Source organism: Cynocephalus volans, chromosome 4 (assembly GCF_027409185.1).
Source record: "Cynocephalus volans isolate mCynVol1 chromosome 4, mCynVol1.pri, whole genome shotgun sequence".
Classification (NCBI taxonomy): Eukaryota; Metazoa; Chordata; class Mammalia; order Dermoptera; family Cynocephalidae; genus Cynocephalus; species Cynocephalus volans.
Window position 1 is genome coordinate 131,778,330 of NC_084463.1, and position 14,634 is coordinate 131,792,963.

Below are 14,634 nucleotides of genomic sequence, written 5' to 3' on the forward strand. Positions count from 1 at the left end.
GTAGTTGCTTCAGACATGACTAGCAAAACCTAAAGTATTTACCATGTGGACCTTTGCAGAGAAAGTTTACTGACCTCTACTCTTCTAGAGCATGAAGTTGATGTTGGAAAGCAGGAAAAGATGAAAGGATGATGGAAGGCTATATATGCCGTGCTAAAGCTAAAAAGCTTGGGATCCTATAAGCAAAGAGAGAGTCACTGGAGGAATTTAAATAGGGGAGCAGCATGGTGGAATTTGAATTTGAATTACGAGACAGTTCTGGCATAAATTGAATTTGAACTGAAGTAGTGGCAGCAGGGGTGGAAGAGAGGAGACAGATTTGACCAATTCGGGATGTAATCTTGACAGAACTTCAATGATGAATTTGTTGTTGGGAGTACAGTTGAGGTTGATATCCAGATTGTTTCTGACATTGCAAGTATCATTGCTTGAGAGATGATCTTAGAGATTATTTGATTAGAAATAGAATTATAATAACAAATTCTTCTGTACTGAAGTCTACTTTAAACGTACTATTTAAAGAAGGTATTTATGAATGGTTGCTTAAAAGTGTACACATCAGCATTTATAAGGAAATTCAGCGCTTTCAATATGAATTGAAGGCATTATCTTTGCAGTTAGCAGTCCTGCCCACTGCTTAGAATAGAGAGGTTTGGGTTCTAGATTTGCACTCAATTATACAGGTTTCCTTAAATGACAGTTATGGTAAAATATTCTTCCATTGGTAACCTACGTGACCACTAGGTGTCACTAGTAGTTAAGCATTTTTAGTGCTTTTAAGGCGGCAAATATTGAAAATAAACATAGATGTATTAGCTGGTGATTTTCGTAGTTTTTGTTTCAGGACCCCTTTGTAATCTTCAAATGTATTAAGGATTCCAAATACTTTTGTTTTAGTCAAATCTGTCTCCTGTGTTCCACCCCTACTATTGCTATTTACTAAATGCCAATTAAAACATTCAAAAAATAATTTAAAGTGAACCCATTACTTAACATATTTTTAATAACTATATTTTCCAAAACTAACTGTCTTTAGTGAAGTGAGTAGCATTTTCAAATCTGGTGCTACATTCAGGTTGTTGTTATGTGTTATTTTGGTTAAAGTATATGAAGAAAAGCCACCCTCACATAGGTACATAGTTGGGAAAGGGAGTATTTTAATTACCTTTTCAGATAATTGTGGATTGATATTTTTATTTGATATTCAAGACAAGTGATAATTTCTTAAACTTTTCACTCTCTGTTACATTAAAATCTATTGGTTTATCTTGCCCTTTGAATGCATTTTTTTCTGTGCATGGTTTTTTTTGTTTTTGTTTTTGTTTTTTTTTAAATTTATTTATTTATTTATTTTGTTGTTTTTGTGACCGGCACTCAGCCAGTGAGTGCACCAGTCATTCCCATATAGGATCCGAACCCGCAGCGGGAGCGTCGCCGCGCTCCCAGCGCCGCACGCTACCAAGTGCGCCACGGGCTCGGCCCTCTGTGCATGGTTTTATAACATGCATCGATCATGTGAAAATATTAGTTAGCTCAGTGATAGAGATCTTCCAAAAATTCATATATTTCATTTTTTTTACATTTAAAAAAATTGAAGATAAATATATATAACATAAAATTTGCCATTTTAACCATTTAAAATGTACAATTAGCATTAATTACATTCACACTGTATGCAACTATCACCATTATCTATTTCTGGAACTTTTTTATCATCTCAAACAGAAACTCTGCAGCCATTAAACAATAACTCCTCATTATCCCCTTCAGCTGCTGATAACCTCTAATTCATTTTCTGTCTCTATGAATTTACGTATTCTAAGTATCTTATATAAGTGGAATTGTATTATATTTATCCTTTTGTGTCTGGCTCCTTTCACTTAGCATAATTTTTTCAGTGTTCGTCCATGTTGTAGCATGTATCAGAACTTTATTCCTTTTTATGACTGAATAATATTTCATTGTATGTTTATACATTTTGTTTATCCTTTCATCTATTGATGGACACTTAGGTTGTCTCCACCTTTTGGCTACTGTGAATAATTTAGTGTAATGAACATTGGCATATAAGTATCTGAGTTCCTGTTTTCAATTCTTTTGGGCATACTATATGACTCAACAAGTCAATTCCTAAAAGTAGACTTGCTGGGTAATATAATAATTTCATGTTTAGCTTTCTGAGGAACCACCACACTGCTATCCCCAATAGTTGCACCATTTTACATTCCCACCAGGAATGCATGAGGGCTCCAGTTTCTCTACATCCTTGCTAACACTTATTTTGTTTTTTGGTTATAGCCATCCTAGTAAGTGTGAAGTGTGGTATGTCATTGTAGTTTTGATTTGCATTTCCCTAATGACTAATGATTTTGAGCATTATTTTGTGTGCTTATTACTATTTGTGTATCTTCTTTAGAGAAATGTCTGTTCAAGTCCATCACCCATTTTTAATTGTGTTATTTGTCCTTTTGTTGTTGAAGTTCTTTATATATTATGGATATTAAATCCTTGCTAGGGGTTGGCCAGTTAGCTCAGCTGGTTAGAGCACAGCTCTGTAACATCAAAGTCAAGGGTTCGCTTCCCCATACCAGCCAGACACCAAAATAAATAAATAAATAAATCCTTATTAGGTATATATTCTGGATATTAAACTCTTATTGAGACAATTGCATGGGTGCTCTTCCTGGTGATAACTACAGTCCTCATAGCAGAAGTGCTTGATGTGTACCTCCCATTTCATCACACAGAATATTAAAAAAAAACACTTAAGAGATTTAATGAAATTAATAATCTTTACTACTTCATCAAGAACTATAAGTGAAATTGGCTTTTTTCCCCTGCAATTGCACGGCAGTAACATGACAAAGTTGTGGCAAAGTACATAGCTAAGTAAGGCACCAGCAGTTTTATCCGGTATTACTTTTGCAAATGTCAACACAGTGAAAAAGGTACATAGCATCTTAACATTATTACGAAAATAGTTTTGACATCAAAGACCACTGAAAGGATTTGGGCGGGGAGAGGGGGAGGCCAGAGGTCCATGAACCTAAGAATTGCTATTAAAGGGTATGATAATATTGGAATGTAAGAAAAGTCAAAATTGAAACAAACTTTTTTTTTTTTTGTAAAAGATGACCGGTAAGGTGATCTTAACCCCTGACTTGGTGTTGTCAGCACCATGCTCTCCCAAGTGAGCCAACCGGCCATCCCTATATAGCGATCCGAACCCATGGCCTTGGTGTTATCAGCACCACACTCTCCCAAGTGAGTCATGGGCCAGCCCTGAAACAAACTTTTAATCTTGCAGTCCTTGGCACTGAATTTGAGTGAAATTTCTTCTATCCGCAGGCTATGTTTGCATTTAAAAAAATTTTTTTAATATGTCCTAGACAAGAATTCTATAGTGATTTAAGTGTAGAAATAAAAAAGAGATCTGTATATTAACTCATACATTAGGTGTCTTAAGGTTTCTTTAACTACCTAAATATAGAGAAACTGTCAAGGCTAGAATAGCATGACCTGGCAGCAGATATCTATGATGGGGGTCAGGGGAGGAGAAATGGGTTCTTACCCAGTCTGCATTTCCAGATGTGTTAGGCTTCAGAATCACCTAGGCAACTTTTTAAAAGTAAGACCAGCAATCTTGTTTTTTGTTCTGTTTTGAAAGCTCTCCAGTGATTGTGATATACAAACCAGCTTTGAGATATTTGGGATATTTCTAAAGGTAGGGTGAGAAAGCCTTGAATTTGAAGAAATTGTGTCTACAATCTGTTGTGTGCTTATAGGTTCTAGTTACAGAGAAAAGTGTTTTTAAAGTTCTCAAGAAGGAAATTTTAATATTTCATCTTTTCTCCCTCCCAGAATTTGATCCTCCAGCTCCTTTTGTCACTCGCTTTTTGAACACAAGAGCAATGAAGGAAACCTTTAAGAGCTACATGGAATTGCTTGTGAGCATTGCCTTGGACCCTGATACAATGCAAGCCTTAGAGAAGAGCAATGGTAAAGTCTGCTATGTAGTACTTTTTTGGTAGTACTTCCTAAAGTTTTTAAAAAGTTTTTCTCTGTTAGTTATGTGTTCAGTTGTGTGTTTATATTGTTTGTGTAATATATATACCTATAAATTGTCAGTTAAATTCATAATGTCTTACTTTAGAAAATGGTCATAATCTTTTCATGCACTGTCTGAATATTTGAAAAACTTTGTATTAGATATATTTTCATTGCTTTTACTCATGGGAAAATTGTTACTACTCACCAGTTTCTTTCAATTCTAGAATCTATATCATTCTCATAGTATTTCACTAAGTGTCTTTATAACATGGAAGGTCCATATATCAATATGTTTTCCAGTAATTGGAAAGGTAACCAGATAATAACGATGTATAGATTAAAATTGTATATATGTGTCTTCAGTAAAAGATACATTGCAGAGAAATTATTTTCTAATCAATTAGTATTAAATCAATATATATTGGGTTATACCAACTAATATAATTCATTTTACTTTTCCTTTAGTAATTTTTCTTACAGTAAAATCAATATTTGAAATAAACTGGCAATTCATAGATCTAACATTACTCAGTAATATTTACCCTTGAACTACTATAGCATTCACAAGAGCCAAATAAAAGAAGGAATGAAAGGTTTAATGAGCCAGTTTTCTTAACCCTTCTTCAGTCAAAATGAACTGTACAGGTATAAGATCAAAAGATAGTAACCAAGAGTAGTTGGTAACAATGTCCTTTAACAGTAATACCTAATAATATATACTGTTTTATTATTAACACATACTTTGACATGTATTATTTTATTTTAACCCCAGAGCAAATTACACAGCCATTTTGCGGATAAAGACAGTGATGCTCAGAGAGGTTAAATGACTTGCTTAAGGTTCCATGACATGGAAGTAGCAGAGAAAGGCCTAAAATCCAAGGCCACCTTATTTCTGGTCCAGTGCTTTCCTTACCTTATAATAAGAGACAGTAATCCGTGTATCGATCATTTTAGAGTCATGTGGAGCTGGAAGAGACATTAGAGATTACCTAGTCTAAAACATTTATTTGTAGTCTAAGATTTAAAGAGATTAAATGTACTGTCTTTCCTAAATTTAGAGACAAAGTTAGAGGTAGAAGAATTATGATTAAAACCCAGTTAACTCCCCAGGTTGGCATTTTTGCTAGTAAATGTTTTCTCTGTCAGTCAAAACTCCTTGCATTACAAAACATATCTATCTTTTCATAGTAGTCATTTCTGGGTAGTTGTATTTTGAAAGATTTTATTTATTTTTGTTGCTTATCAGTGTTTTCTGATTTTTCTCCATTTAATACAAGGAGGAAAAAGAAATTTAAAAGATGATATTTAAAAATAATTTACAAATGTTTAAAACTTGTGTTTGTGAAATATAAATATAGTATCTGAATAGATTTATTCACAACTAAAAAGATAAAATTAAACTACCAGGTATGTTGCAGCAACCTTAGAAAGTGTTCCTCACTAAGGACTTTTTATTCAATTGGAGGTGTTCCTTCCCAGGTTACTGTACTTATATTTGTATTCCAGTATGTGAACAGCCATTTTATTAAGCTGTGAAATTTATAACCTACATGATGCTGAGGATTATGTATATATTTTCAGAAAGGTCATTAAGGCAATTTGTATTATAAAATATATTACTACACTGATAAATTAAGAAATAGTCTAATAACCTAAAATATTTAATACACCACCAAAAGTAATTAACCTACACTCTGAAAATGCTTTTCTTAAAAGAGCTTAAAGCTTAGACGGATGAATATGAAAGCAAAAAGCCCTGAGTGGGAATCTTTGTAATACTTTTAATTTCCCCTTTCCTAAAATATTTGACTCTTGTTTTTGACACTAGGTTTTGATTATTTTTCTTCCCTACTTTTTCTTTGCTTTAAATTACAATGAATTGAGACTATCCCTTGGGTCGTACTCAGTGTTTCACAAAATTTTATAATGTTAGATCAGTTTGTATTTTGCAATACTATTATTGTTCAATTATTCAGAAGATAAATGAGGTCTGGAGAAATTAGGCAGCTTGCCCATTGGTTATATAGCTGCCATCCATCAATTCTAGCTCAGTTAATATCCAGGTCTAGTTCATCCATTGGTTCTACTGAGCTAAAACCCAGGACTGTTGATTCTACCGTATAGCATATCCCATCCTCATACTAAGCTGCTTGTTTCTCACTTGCTATTATGAACCTACTTTTCAAGTTAGCTTTTGTTCAGAAAGCTTCATATTCAATTTCTTGGAAGCAGTATTTTACATAAGCCAGTCAATTTAATGTTTTTAATATATAAATGTTTGGAGAAAAGGTTGGAATTTTAACAGTTTTTATGCTTATACTTTATCTTGTTAAAATAAATTATAATGTTGTTTCAGACGAGTTACTTTTACCTCATATGAAAAAAATAGATGGCATGCTAAATGATAACCGAAAGAGACTTCTTTTGAATCTTCATTTGGATCAATCATTCAAGGTATTTCCTTCAGATGATTTATTAGCAAAACTCAGTGGCTGTCATCGTCTAAATATAATAGGAAGGAGAATTTATGGGAACCATTCTCACTTGAACAAAATTTTTCACCTACAAAAATTTATTTTTTATTCACTGTGAGTCTATTTAGCTTGTCTTTTTAGTGTTAATCACTTGCTTTTTTCTCTGTTTAAATTCATTTTTCAGGCATTTATATTTATCTATTATTTCTTCTATAAAATAATTTCCAGATGTTTTCCAAAAGTACTTCCTTTAAACTACCATATACAAATTTTAATTTTCTTTTAAACCTTTTCAAAAATTTCACATTTCATCTGTTATTAAAATTAGCCTTATCTTAGCTTCATTTTCAAAATTCCCTTTACTTGCCTGATTTACCCAATACCTGAGGAAAAATTGATTTTCATATAATGGTAGGATATATGTGTAATTATATTTGTTAATATATCTAGGCAATATGTATTGGTTTAAGTATTAGAAATATAGAATTAAAAGCTAATCTAAACTCAGGAAATTTATCATAAAAGCAACTTAGTAGTCAAAAAATTTCCAGCTTTTCTTATCCAAAGTATGGGAGTACTTCAGAAAGGCTGTGGAAAAATGGAATTAAAAAATAATACAAATCTTTCCATGTATTTTTTGAAATACCTTCGTGTACTGTCACCACATCTAGAATCATTTGGTTATATCTACTTTGGGAAACTGTTTTTTATTGATGGTGACAGTATTTTATACTCATATAGCTTTCTCACATCCCTATTTTATGTGAACTCCACATAAAAGTGAATAGCGACTTTAACTGAAAATTGGGGCTCTGGAGATTGAGTTCAAAGTTAAATGACACTAAACTGTACTGGTAGTCGTGTAGGCATGTATTCTTCACTGCCATGGGCTTGCACAGGAAAAAAAAAATGTCAGAAGCTGGCAAGAAGCCAAGTACTGAGAATTTGGTCTTTTGTCTCCTAGTCCAATATTTTCTACTTAGCTGCTGCCTTCAAATGAAATATTCTTTTGGGAAATACCATGTTTTCTGGATACAAGGGAATATTTTTAGATATGTGTTTTCTATTATTTTAGAAATGTCAAACCAGTTTTCTAATAACTTGTATTAAAATAGAGCCACTGGTTGGAATGTAATAGGCATAATATACATTTAAAACTTACGCAGTAGTTTATGATGAACTGAAAAGTTAATGTTCTTATTCTCATTTTCACAGGAAAAAAACCCAAGATTTCTAATTTTATAATTAAAGTTACTAATTTTGATAATTTTCATATAAAGCAATATGTATTTCAAAGCCAAATTATATAGTATTAAATATTAGAATTATTTGAAATAAAATATTACAAATAGATTGAGAGAGATTTTCTATTCTTTAGAAATAATTAGCACCATTTTCCATGATCTTGGTAATTTTAGGAGTGAGCCCTTTTAAAGTTAATGATGCTCTGTCAGTCTGACTCTGAACTCCATGTACAGTCATGAGTTACTTAACAATGGGGATACGTTCTGAGAAATGCAGCCTTAGGCAATTTCATCCTTTTGTGAACATCACAGAATGTATGTACACAAACCTAGATTGTATAGCCTATTACTCCAGCGTGAATAATGCATTGCTCTGGCTACATCATGTCACTAGGGGACAGGAATTTTTCACCTCCATTGTAATATTATAAGTTTATATGCATCATATATGCATCATATATGTGATCCATTGTTGACCAAAATGTAAGTATGTCGTTATGCAGAGCATGATTGTACTTCATATCTTTTGTTTTCTTTTTGTTTGGTGGTTGGCCAGTAGTGGCATCTGAACCTGTACTTCAGATCATCTTCTTGTGCTCACTGGAAAGATATAAATTTTCTTCTTTCATCTCTATTAACCTAACGTTTATTGTTTCCAAGTTTAGAATTCATTTTTAATCTTTAAATTCCATTTATTGTAAATAGTAATTCTGGATCCAAAAAATTTTCAAGCCTGGGCATGTTTTAAATGGAAAGCACCAGAGTATATGACAAAAGCAAGGCACAGATAATCTGAGAAAGGAACAAAGCTAGAAACTGATGATAGCTCACTCTGTTAGAAAATACCAAAAGTTTCATTGTTTCTGTCAAATGAAACTTAGTTCCCTTCCACATTTAGATCTAAGAAAAATTTCGGTTATCTGTTTTTTAAAAAATACTATTTTCAGGGTCACAATACCAGGTGCTTGGAAGCAGTGTATAGGTTTAGAAAAGAGTGGCCTCAATTGAAGGTTGTAGCTGTTTATAAAACAGGTGAGCTTATCAAATGAGGACTACATTCTGAGTCATAAATATAATGGAAGCACTTTAGTCCTTTTAATGTCAAAATAATAAATGATGCTGGTAGCTCAATTTAATTTTATAAAACTATAATCAAGTTAGTTAAATTGGCTACAAGTGTCATTTAGTTATTGTTTGTAGGTTTTCATGTCAGGATGATTTGTTATGTAGGTAAGGGCATAAATATGCCAGTGGCTTTTAAAGAACTGACTAGAATTGGTTCTGCCAAATGGCCACTATGTTATCAGTGGTAGCTACTATGTCATTGTGGTCAGAAACTTGTCAAGCTCTGTTTTAGGATCTTATCTCACAAGTGCTTTTCCTGTGGTCAAAAGAAACAAGAGGGGCCGAGCCCATGGTGCACTGGCGAGAGTGCGGCGCTGGGAGCACAGCGACACTCTCACCGCGGGTTCGGATCCTATATAGGAATGGCCAGTGCACTCCCTGGCTGAGTGCCGGTCACGAAAAAGACCAAAAAAAAAAAGAAAAAAAGAAACAAGAGACATGGTGAAGCCGTGTCTCTTCTGTCTTCATCTTCATCCAGGACCAGACAACTTTTCAGAGTGTTAACAGTGGTTTAAGTGGTACAGCTTTGAAGGTACTTATGTATGTCCCTCTTTCAACTGCTTTTAAGCCAGAGAGACATTAGAAAGAACTCTCTGCCTCATTCAGGAGTCCCTACAGTGTGGTGTGCAGTTGCTTAAACAAGCAGATCATAAGTTTGACCTAGATTCCAGGGATGGGGAAATAGATTCCACATGTGATGGCAGGAGGTACAAAGAATTTGTGACCATATTTAACCACCTTCCCCCCACGTGCATGTTTACATATGTGTTTATGTATATATTTACCGCATCTCATCAGTACCCACACACATACATTGAGTGTTTGCATGTATATAAGTTTTGAATAGCTGGAAGTAGTTTAGGTTAGTTTTCTTCTAATGTCAATTATTTTCTTTTTTTTAAAGAATGCTTTGGAAAGTTTTCCTGAACTAACAATAATTACTCGAGACTCTAAAGCAAAAAGTGGAGGATCTGCTATTTCTAAAATCAAAATGAATGGCAAAGCTTATAATAAGAAAACTCTAAGGACTTCTAAAACTACCACTAAATCTGCACAAGTAAGTATATATTAATTAGTGTAATTATACCTTCTCCAGTTGTTATTATAATTCCTTCTTAAAACATTGAAACAAGCAAATACTTTACTATGTTGTCATTAAGTGTGAAGTCTTTCCAAGTAGGAATAAGCAGCTCTGGCCTGAAGAACAGGGAGGGGACTCAGTGTTGTTTATTGTTTTTCTCCAGTGCTTAACACAGTATTTGGCATATAATAAGTGCTCCAAAATTTTTAAATAAACTGATAAGGAAGGAATCATCCCATGCTTGTGTTTATATATTTGTGTATAGTTTTATCTACTTTTAATTGACAAAAATTGTATATATTTACTTTGTACAACATGTTGTTTTCAAATATATATACATTGTGGGGTGGCTAAATCAAGCTAATTAACATATGCGTTACCTGTATATGGTTTTTTGTTATTGAATGTGCATGCATAAAGATAGGTGAGCATGTACACATTCCATAAGAAGATTCAACATTGATTTCATATCTGCAAAGTCATTAAATTAGAATTCATTATATTCAGGGCTGAGCCCATGGCGCACTCGGGAGAGTGCGGTGCTGGGAGCGCGGTGACACTCCCGCCGCGGGTTCGGATCCTATATAGGACTGGCCGGTGCACTCCCTGGCTGAGTGCTGGTCACGGAAAAGACAAAAAAAAAAAAAAAAAAGAATTCATTATATTCAAATATATTGTAAATTGTAATAGCCTTTTCAAAAAACAGTTTGGCAGCATACCAGCTCCACATCAGAAGTGTATTCTGGACTGTTCCAAAGGTAGTGAGTTATCTCAAATGATTGTTCACAGTTAGTCACATATTAAACTCTTTGCTCTATTCTTTTCCCCCTTCTCACTACTGCACTTAACGAGTCTTTTAAAAATTAAAAAAAGGGCCGGCCCCGTGGCGCACTCAGGAGTGTGTGGCGCTTGGTGCTCCGCTGCGGGTTCAGATCCTATATAGGAATGGCCAGTGCACTCACTGGCTGAGCGCGGTGCGGGCGACACCAAGCCAAGGGTTGATCCCCTTACTGGTCACAAAAAGACAAAAAAAAAAAAAAAAAATTAAAAAAAACTTTTAAAAAATGTATTCTGTAGAAACACATTCACAAATGCATAAAAATGTGCACCTTTGCTCATTGCAGAATTGCTTCTAAGAACAATCCAGTTACGTATCTCCAGTATGAGATTGGATAAAGAGCCACCCAGACAATGTAATTCTATGTACTTTTTAAAAAGAAGAGATATACTCATTCATTCTTCCAGAAAAAATTTTTGCAGTGCCTGTAGTGTGCCAGATACAATTCTACGTGCTAGGGATACAACTGTGAAAATCAGTCAAAAATCCCTGCCCTCATATAATTTATATTCAGGGTGTGGGGGAGGGACAGATACATGTAATAAATGGAAAGATAGACAAATTTTAGTTAGGTAAAAAACAAGTTGAACAAAAAAAGAAAAGTTGCAGGACAATATGTATAGTATGATTCCCTTCCCATTACAAAATTAGTTTTATTAATACAAGGGTATTTCAAAAAATTCGTGGAAAGATAGAATTAAAAGATAATATAATCTTTCCATGAACTTTTTGAATATATGTGTTACGCATAGAGGAAAAACATGAAAGAATATATAACATATTGTTAGCCTTGTTTATCTCTGAAGCAAGAGATTATAGTTTATGAGTCATCTTATATATTTATTGTTTAAATTTTTCTATGTTGAATTTTTTTCAAATAGTGCATATTTATATTTAAGGAAAAAAATGAAGATTTTAAAATACAATTTAAATTCTTATTTTGAATAAGCCTCTGTCTATATTAATACAGTCTCATACCTAGCCAGATAAGTCATTTTCAATATTGCCATTGAGACTTTTGATCTAGCATTTTCCTAAAAGTATTCTTAGCTCAGATGCTCCATGAAATATATCTATAATTTTTTTTTCTTTTTATAGGAGTTTGCTGTTGATCCAGAGAAAATACAGTTATATTCTTTATATCATTCACTTCATCACTATAAATATCATGTTTATCTGATATGTAAGGATGAGGTAATTTCATTTATTTAAAAAAGAAATGTATGTTTTTCTGAACTTTAAGGAGTCTCTAGCTCTAGTATTTTTGAGTGCTTTAAGGAGAATTGTAAAATATATGTGCTATATATACTTTGCTTATATTCTTCTATAAATAATGACTAAATGATTTACTCTTCTGTGTCTCTGCTGCATTTTATTCTCAGATTAATCTGAGCCTTACCACCTTTTGTGGGAGCTGTAATTGGTAATGTTTTTAAGCTGTTACTGTTTGCTTTACATTGCCATAATAAATGGTTTTATTGCATTTTGTTGTCTTATAATGTAGGATGATCCTGATTTAATTCACTTTTGTCACTGCTTTGATTATCTCGCTGTTCTACTTATCACTAGAATGGCCTTATCCTGCTTAATTCCAAAGAAATAGGGTTTTTGTACCTTGACATGAAAAAATGAAAGTTAAAATTTAATTGAACTTACAAATATGGTAAATGTTAAGTTGCTCAGAAATTATATGTGATGACACCACCACCTTGTGGATGGGATGTAGGGATTAATTTTCTCAGACAGGTTAAATGGTTGTAGACAGTATTACCTTATTTGACTGGCATTATTAGTTTTTTAATTAAAAAGGGTTAAGTTGGCTTAAGGCTATACCTGATATGTTTGACAATAGTCTGGTATGGAAAGATGTTCATAAATCTAACCTCTGTATAGCAAAGGAGAAAGCAAAGATGGTCATGCAAGATAATGTTGACTAGTTTTACAATGCTTTGAAATACAGAATTAACCCCAAAACTTGTCAGTCAGCTTTTAACACAATTAGAAGGAATTGAGAGAGTTCGAAGTACTTTTTCCAGAGTCTTTCTCTCTGCCCCCATGAGGCCAAAGATGAAAGGATTAGGCCTCACCCAAATTTATCTGAAATAATTATTCTCCACAAATGGGATTAAGAAAAGATGAGTACTTGTCAGCAGATTAATAAATCCTCTTTTCATTCAAGATATAGAATGAATAAGACCTTGTGTAGAACTCAAGTATAAAGTGATAAATATAAGCTAACATGGCAATTTTTCTTTATTTTAGATTTCTTCTGTGCAGAAAAAAAATGAAGATCTAGGACAGGAGGAAATTGTTCAACTTTGCATGAAAAATGTAAAATGGGTGGAGGACCTATTTGAAAAATTTGGAGAACTTCTAAATCATGTACAGCAGAAATGTTCCTAACATTTCCACAAGAATCCCATCTTTTTTATAGCACTAATGAAATGGTGGAGGTAGGTGGTGAAAGATAATCAGATGTCAAGCCGTGGTCGCCTGCAGGTGTGCCCACTTCCATCATGGAACTTTCATCACGACCTCTGCTGAAGGACAGTGGTGCTGCCATGAAGTCAGTCCTTCACAGACAGACCTAAATCCCACCACATTTTTATCCTAATGAATGATTTTTCTATTTTGTAAACCATTGGGTAACTAAGTTTTATTTTCAGAAATGTTTTTTGACAAATGATGAAGCATGCACTAAATATAATTTTTCTTTATCACTAGAGAAATAACAAGTAACTTGATTCTTTTTTTCTGACTCTGGCTAAATACCAGAATGAAAGAGAGATGGCAGAAAGCATATGTTTGTATTCATTTCTGGCCACAACACCGAAAGTATTGTACATTGTGTAAACAGATCTGGTGTGATGTGAGATCCCATATGAGAATATCATCAATTAAAAATATAAAATTCAGAAACTGTATTTTGCTTTATGGACTCCTTTTACTCTTAACATGTTCAGGAAACTGGATGTGGAATTGGTGCAATTCTGTGACTGCTTTTTGTGTCAAATTATATTGTGATAAGAAAAACAATGACACTATTTTCCCTATCTCAAAGAAATGTATTTTTGTTTATACTGTGTTTTTTCCTTTGGGAAATGTTCGATTGTACATTTTATTTCACTAATAGTTGTATTTTTCACAAGGAAAATGTGGTTATAATTATGTTTGATGTATTCGTACTACACTTCTCATTTTCAGTAAATCTTGTTTAGCTATATGTCAAATTTCCATTGTGAATTCTATCTTGAGGTAACCATTTTTTGTTCATACAGATTTGCGTCAGTGTTATCCAGAATATGCATTCAGTACTAGAATTAGTTTAGCTTTATAAATGGGGTTGTGTTAGACACTGCAGTAATTTTCTAATTAATAAAATAAATTTCTTACTAAATTAGCACTTGATTAACTGATTTGTTGAAGTAAAAATCTAACTACGTCATACACTTTGAAGAATAAAATTGATAATTAGACTATGTGCAGTGTTAAATACAGCTTCTCTAACCCTTAGAACTGGAAGTGGTTGAGCTCTCCTTTTGGTGCCTTTCCAACCTTTATACATAAAATTGTAGCTTTCTTAAGTTTCATAGCTAGCATTTCCAGTAGTTTAGCTGAGACAGTGAATGTATTAGGTTCAACATGACCTTGGGTTTTATTTGCATTTGCCAACAGGATGCCTTATTTGAGAAAAAGATTTACTAGTGTCATTCTCAACTATCTCCTTTTTTTAGGATTCTAAAGAAGTTGTTAATCATCATACTTTTGTTTATTTTACCACCATTTAGTGCCTTAAATCCTTTCAAGAAAGCAGTGTTA

The 14,634-nt window shown here is 33.3% G+C and overlaps 1 protein-coding gene across 2 annotated transcripts in view; it reads left to right on the top strand.

The window, feature by feature from the left end:
- The window catches only part of QSER1 (glutamine and serine rich 1), a 75,015-nt gene extending 61,164 nt beyond the window's left edge, over positions 1-13,851 (top strand). For both annotated transcript variants that reach the window (XM_063095377.1, XM_063095378.1), the window contains 5 exons: positions 3,862-3,999; positions 6,410-6,507; positions 9,801-9,953; positions 11,914-12,009; positions 13,078-13,851. In XM_063095377.1, coding sequence (XP_062951447.1) covers positions 3,862-3,999; positions 6,410-6,507; positions 9,801-9,953; positions 11,914-12,009; positions 13,078-13,218 — 626 coding nt within the window. In that variant the 3' untranslated portion in view covers positions 13,219-13,851. The remainder of the gene's footprint in view (positions 1-3,861; positions 4,000-6,409; positions 6,508-9,800; positions 9,954-11,913; positions 12,010-13,077) is intronic.
- The last annotated feature ends 783 nt before the right edge of the window (positions 13,852-14,634 follow it).